We start from the raw sequence: 6,752 nt of genomic DNA, 5'->3' as shown, positions 1-6,752 counted from the left end.
GTACCATTGCAGCTCACTACAACCTTATTGTCAATTACATCCTTAAAGCTAAGAATCCTTTTGTAAGATACATTCTCTCTGAGTATAATTCATTAGTACTGATTTTCCATATATTGGAGTACAACTACTCTGTCTTTGTCTAAGAAAGCCACTAGTCACTTGTACCTTGTCAAAGAACTTTTTAATGATTTGGAATGACTTAAGCAGATTTCATTTCATCAACCAAAAGCTTGCATTCTCCTAGCAACATGTCATTTGCTTGTTTTTGTCCAACTTTGATAATGGTTTTGCCTGAAAGTCATGGGGACCGTGCAGTTGGACAGAGTTAGTTCCCCCACTGCTACCTTTCACTAGCTGTATCCTCGTGCAGGTGGTTAACCTTACTAACCTCGGTTTACGAATTTTTCTCAAAATGGAGATGATAATATCTACTTTATAAAGGCAGTGGAAAGGATTAAATGAAATAATATCAGTAGAAGGTCTAATACAATTCTTAGTTTGTAGTACGGATTTAATAACTGATAACTATTATTAGCCAGGAGCAGTGGTTCATGCCTGCAATCCCAGCACCTTAGGAGGCCAAGGCGAGATGATTGACTGAGCCCAGGGCTTCGAGACCAGCCTGGGCAACTTGGCGAGACCTCATCTCTACAATAAGTCAAAAAATTAGCTGGGCATTGTGGTGCATTCCTGTAGTTCCGGTTACTTGGAAGGTTGAAGCTGAAGAATTGTCTGGGCCCAGCAGGTCAAGGCTGCAGTGGCTGTGAGCATGCCACTGTACTCCTGTCTGAGTGACAGAGTGAGACTGACTCCAAAAAACCCCCAAAAACAAAAAACTGGTGACTATTATTATTCAAACTCTACAATGAAAATCTCACCCACATTATTATTTGTTTAATTTATTCTGTTGATTTAAGACCCTCAGCAATTAAATTGAGCTCATAACACCAGGTTTCATAGCGATAGGCCATGCGGATCTGGGCTACATTTGTCCTCCGGATATCATTTCCAGCAGGGCCTTCCTCAAGGTAATTGTCACCCAGAAACTTTGCTTTCTCCTGTAAGAGAAGAGGAGATAGAACGATTGTTGTCTCTTTTCACCCTGATAGAGACAATAATTGCATCCCCCCTCCCCACAAAACTCCTTCCTTAGGTTAGCCACTGATAAAATTTAAAAAGTAGTAAACCGCCGGGCTCGGTTGCTCAGCCTGTAATCCCGCGCCTTTGGGAGGCTGAGGTGAGTGGATGGCCTGAGCCTGCGGGTTCGAGACCCGCCTGGGCAGCGAGACCTCATCTCTACAATAAATCAAAAAATCAGCCGGGCGTGGTAGCACACGCCTGTAATTCCCGCTACTCGGAAGGCTAAGGTGGAAGGATCGCTGGAGCCCAGCAGGTCGAGGCTGCGGTGGCCGAGAGCGGCCACTGCACTCCAGTCTGGGCGACAGAGTGAGACTCCAATTCAAAAAAAAAAAAAAGTAGTAAACCATTAAAAGCACATATCTAAAATCTCATGGTCTGCTGACAAATCGAGAGCATTTTATTTCCCTTGCCTAAAAGTCATGGGCAGAGAGAATAATTTGTTCTAATCCCTGTCCATAGTAACTGCATATGATTTGTGGGATAATTTTTCTAAACGTGTTTCCCCAATTAATTTTTCAGTATTCAGGTTACCCGATCCTATACTCAGAGGGGCAGCCAGGCAAGGACAGGTCTACCTCATGAGAAATTCCACACTGCAAAACACTGTTCCTTGCCACTTCACACATATCACAGGTGCTCAGCTTGAAGACTTGTGCAGCAATGGCGTATTCTTCCATCAGGGGTTCCTACAGTTGTTTATTTAGATAAATAGACAAAAAAGAGGAACAAATTAGTAAAATAACAATAATATGCATCCTACACAAAGAGAATAATAAAATAATTTGATTTGTCTTTCAAAGCCCGAATAGGAAACAGCAGTCCAGCAAAATATACTTGTATTGCTCAAGATTCCATATGTATACCTTGGTGAAATGGAATTGCATCGGGTCATCTGTGGACAGTGAGATCATTAACCCTTTCTGAAGGAAGTCCAGAAAAGGATTTTTGGCATACTCTAGAAATAGACTGTTGTTACTTAACGGTGACATTGCGATGGGAATCTGGGCTAAGAAAAACAAGTACTGTAACACAGGACTCTGAAAAAGAAAAGTGAAAAAAATTAAAGATGATGAAAAAGGGATACATATTAGAAACATTAAAATCTCATGGTCTATTTTAAGCTTTAGCTTTCGCCAAAATTATCATCTCCTCCTTAAATCCCCTGGTAAAGAAGAATTATAGTTTTTCAATGTAACTACTATTTAGAATAAATGTATTTAGGATCATCAATTTTCAGAAACAGCGAGTGAAACAAATTTTTTTTTTTTGATATTTAGTTGCCTAAGTTAGATGATCTGTCACCTTGAAACATTCTTTTTTCTTTCCTCTTCAAGAAGGTTCTGATTTTCACAAGAGACATTTTAAAGCATGCTGAAACAAGGAAGCTGGCAAACACTACCGCAAGGTAAGCCAAACCATCTCTGAATTTTCCCTTGTCAGAATTCTAGACAGGAAGTCACGAAATCTGCGTTCACCCTTTTTATTTACTTGAATTGAATTCCAGTGTTGATAATGACTTTTGACAGGATGGCAAGGGAAGAAAATATATGTATTCTTCTGGCTCCAATCTAAGGTTTATAAGAAGAGAGCTTCCAGCTCACCTTTTTTAAATTCAGGCCGTGAGAGATATTATCTGCTATCATGAATGCCGTCATCAGATGAGTGAGAGCACCAGCTTCCCCACAGTGAGGTCGAAACAGAAATGTATTCATGCCTCGTTCCCTAGGGAAATGGAACTGCCGTAAGGCACTGGACACAGAGTGATTTACGAGAAAAGTCAACAGAAAAATTAACATGCTGGAAGAGATCGAGCTATCCAAAGGATTCGGCAAAACTGGCAATCCCAGGCCATAATCATAATTCTTCCTAAATAAAAACTTTTATTTATTTGTTGGTTTGTTTTGAGTCGGAGTCTCACTCTGTCAACCAGGCAGTGGCACAATCACGGCTCACCACAGCCTCGACCTGCTGGGCTCAGGAGATCCTTCCACCTCAGCCTCCCAAGTAGCTGGGACTACAGGTGCACACCACTATACCTGGCTAATTTTTAAATCTAGATACACACTTTTTAAAAAGAAGAAGCAGAGGACATGGGGTTAGGAGGCAAGTCAAGAGTTGATTACCCGAACAGAAACATTTTCATTCTCAGCAGGAAATGTACCAATATTGTGCCAGGCTCCGTGGCTCAGCCTGTAATCCCGCGCCTTTGGGAGGCTGAGGTGAGTGGATTGCCTGAGCCCGCGGGTTCGAGACCTGCCTGGGCAGCGAGACCTCATCTCTACAATAAATCAAAAAATCAGCCAGGCATGGTAGCATCATGCCTGTAATTCCGGCTACTGGGAAGGCTGAGGTGGAAGGATGGCCGGAGCCCAGCAGGTCGAGGCTGCGGTGGCCGGGAGCGGCCACTGCACTCCAGTCTGGGTGACTGAGTGAGACTCCAACTCAGAAAAAAAAAAAAAATTTACCAATATTGCATCTCATCATTTCTCCTATTTGCACTTGGCGCAGTACGTGTAAGACTCCATTATAACATTCCTCTATCTATTCCTTACCCAGAGGTATCAAGAAGGATAAATTTATGGAGTTGTATAATGGTGTTGCACAGTGATTCATTTAAATTCCTAAACCTCCAAAGAGGAAAAGAAACCGAAAGTTAGCGAAGGCATCAAAATGTCAATTCCTACCCCTAAATAAACAAACTGAAGAAAAAGTTAAGCGTGAGAAATTTCCGACTGAGGCCAATTGGAAGCATCGCAGTCACGCACTGAGGCCGAGGACTGCCTAGACCGCCCGTGTATGAGGAAGGAGCTGTGTCCGACGCACCCTCCTAGCTCCAGTCTCTTCTACTTACTTTCTCAGGCTGTTGAGAACCAGGATGTTCGCATACATGTAGTAGGCATAGTACGTGTAAGACGGATTATTTTCCATTGTCCACTCCTGGGGTTTGGGACTCTTGGAAGAGAACATGTGGCCACTGTGTTTGGACTCATCATCCACACTGTCAAAGCCAGTGATCTGTCAGGAAAAGCGGGCTGTGCTGTGGGTTCAGTCCAACTGCAGCATCCCAGTCCTCAGACAGACTTTCAGCTCCAAAGGAGGACCCGGTGCCAAGAGCTAAGCACCAAGAGTTAGTGCCAGGCAGGAAGACTGGTGCTAGAACAGCCTTGTGAAGGCCTAGGGGGTCATGCTTACATGCTTTAGGAAGACGCTGAGGTCCGGGTGAGCCTGGGGGTTGATGGTGGCCTCAAACACTGGCATGAACACGTTTTCCAACATCTGTCCAAAGTGTGGAAGGAAATTCTTGGATCGGAACACATCACTAGAGGCAAACATTTAGCAAGAAAGGATGATTTTTAAAAGGGACAGGATGAGGAAACTGGAGGACCAGATGCCGCTTACAGGAAAAGGCCTGGGATGTCCTTCCTGGGTCCACTCTTGTACACGCTTCTTAGTTACTCATAAAAAGGGATTTGTGGTTTGTGTTGAGAATAGGAAGTATGACTTTCTTGGTGGACCACATGCCTCCATCTATTTGACAAACATCTGTGGCAAGAAAACTAAACCTTTACAGCTAAGTCCAGAGAGAGAATGAAGAATATAACAGTTATGTCATAAGTGGCTCAATAATATATATACAAGATGGTGGAATGGTTGTCAAGCATGCTTCTGATTTGCTGGAACAATTCAATTGAACAAACTCAGTTTTTGAGTGGGAGTGTCACCCAGGCTGGAGTGAGATGCCATGATCACGGTTCACCGCAGCCTCAACCTTCTGGGCTCGGGTGATCCTTCCACCTCCGTTTCCCAACTGGTTGGAAGTACAGGCACGTGCCACCACGCCTGGCTAATTTTTTTTTGAGTGGAATCTCACTCTGTCGCCCATGTTGGAATGCAGTGACACACTCACAGCTACCTTCTGAGCTCAGGCGATCCTTCTTCTCAGCCTTCCAAGCCACTATGCCTGGCTAATTTTTTGATTTATTTTAGAGACCAGGTCTCGCCAAGTTGCCCAGCCTGGTCTTGAACTCCTGTGCTCAAGCAATCCTCCCACCTGGGCCTCCCGAAGTGCTGGGATTACAGGTGTGAGCCACTGCGCCCGACCAGTTTAACAAACTCTTATATAGCACCTAATATATGCCAACCTCTCTTCTAAGTGCCCAGAAATATTTGCTAATTTAATCCTTATAACAACTCAGTAAGTTGTCATTAAGGAGCTGTTTTTACCCTGTTTTAGAGACGATGAAACTAAGACATAGTGAGGTGATATAGCTTGCCCAAGGTCACACAGCTAATAAATGGCAGAGCCAGGATTCACGCACCACCAGTCTGGGTCCAGAGTCCATACTCCTAGCCACCATACTCTACTGCCTCTCTGCCTTAATGGTATTAGACAGGAAGTCACTTTTTTGAGTGAAGCATGGTGCCTCATGCCTGTAATCCCAGCACTTTGGGAGGTCAGGGCAGGAGGATTGTTTGAGCTCATGAGTTTGAGATCAGCCTGGGCAACATAGTGAGACCTCATCTCTGCAAAATCTAAAAAATTAGCTGGATCTGGTGGCATGTGCCTGTAGTCCAAGCTACTCAGGAGGCTGAGGTGAGAGGCTCACCTGAACCCGGTGGGTCGAGGCTGTGGTGAATTGTGATCGTGCCACAGCACTCCATTCTGGGCAACAGAGTGAGACCCTGACTCAAAAAATAAAATAAAATAAAGTACTTTCTAGTTAGGAAACAACGGAAATGGGCTTCCTAACTCCTGTATGCGGCCCAGGCAGCTGTACCCAGAGTGGGCAAAAGCAAGCATGCAGAGCCCGTGCGGAGCGCTGCTTTACAAAAGCTGGTTCCTGCCTGGACGGGCAGCTCATTCCTTGTCCACGTGGGGGCAGCTGAGGCGGGGGAACAAGGGCGGGCTTCAGGGATTCCAACAGGGCGATACATACTAGATCCTGGGGACCTGGATCATCCATGTCAGGTTGGGGCAGTGGATGCGGTTGCGGACGAACCAGGAAGAGAGCTTGCTCCACTCATCGGGACTGCGGCCATAGATGGACAGGCGGGGTTCAGCGTGCTGGTACTTGGCCTCCACCAGGTCTGCCCCTACTTCCTGCCAAGCCAAGATAGGAGGCCAAGCCAGGGATTCCCTTAAGGCCCTTAGGGGTCTCAACCTCAGGAGATTCCCATTCCAACTCTTCCTGAGCTGACAGTTCCTAAAGCCTGAAAGGGACAGGTCCTCGACCAATTGCAAAACCATGGCGTTAATTTCTCTACCTAGGAACAGAGGTCCTTTGAAATCACTAGAGTGGACATTTCAGAAGAAATTCTTTTTTTTTTTTTGAGTTGGAGTCTCACTCTGTCGCCCAGACTGGAGTACAGTGGCCACCCCCGGCCACCGCAGTCTCGACCTGCCGGGCTCCGGCGATCCTTCCGCCTCAGACTTCCAAGAAGCCGGAATTACAGGTGCGCGCTACCAGGCCCGGCTAATTTTTTTTTGATTTATGGTGGAGATGAGGTCTCGCCAAGTTGCCTGGGCGGGTCTCGAACCCGCCGGCTCAGGCCATCCACTCACCTCAGCCTCCCAAGGCGCAGGATGACAGGCTGAGCCACCGAGCCCGGCC

The 6,752-nt window shown here is 45.7% G+C and overlaps 1 protein-coding gene across 1 annotated transcript; it reads right to left on the bottom strand.

Annotated features, from left to right (window-relative positions):
- Positions 1-898: 898 nt before the first annotated feature.
- Positions 899-6,241, bottom strand: LOC103266185 (AMP deaminase 1; the record flags this gene model as incomplete). The annotated part of the gene is made up of 7 exons (XM_008063819.1): positions 899-1,058; positions 1,716-1,826; positions 2,004-2,177; positions 2,742-2,862; positions 3,992-4,155; positions 4,333-4,459; positions 6,078-6,241. Coding segments are annotated over 7 exons (1,020 nt in total), but the record flags the coding sequence as incomplete, so codon positions are not given.
- Positions 6,242-6,752: the final 511 nt, after the last annotated feature.

Source organism: Carlito syrichta, unplaced genomic scaffold (assembly GCF_000164805.1).
Source record: "Carlito syrichta isolate Samal-C Ts95f unplaced genomic scaffold, Tarsius_syrichta-2.0.1 Scaffold307058, whole genome shotgun sequence".
NCBI lineage: Eukaryota > Metazoa > Chordata > Mammalia > Primates > Tarsiidae > Carlito > Carlito syrichta.
The sequence above is the reverse complement of the archived record's forward strand: the minus strand, read 5'-3'. Positions and strand labels throughout refer to the sequence as shown.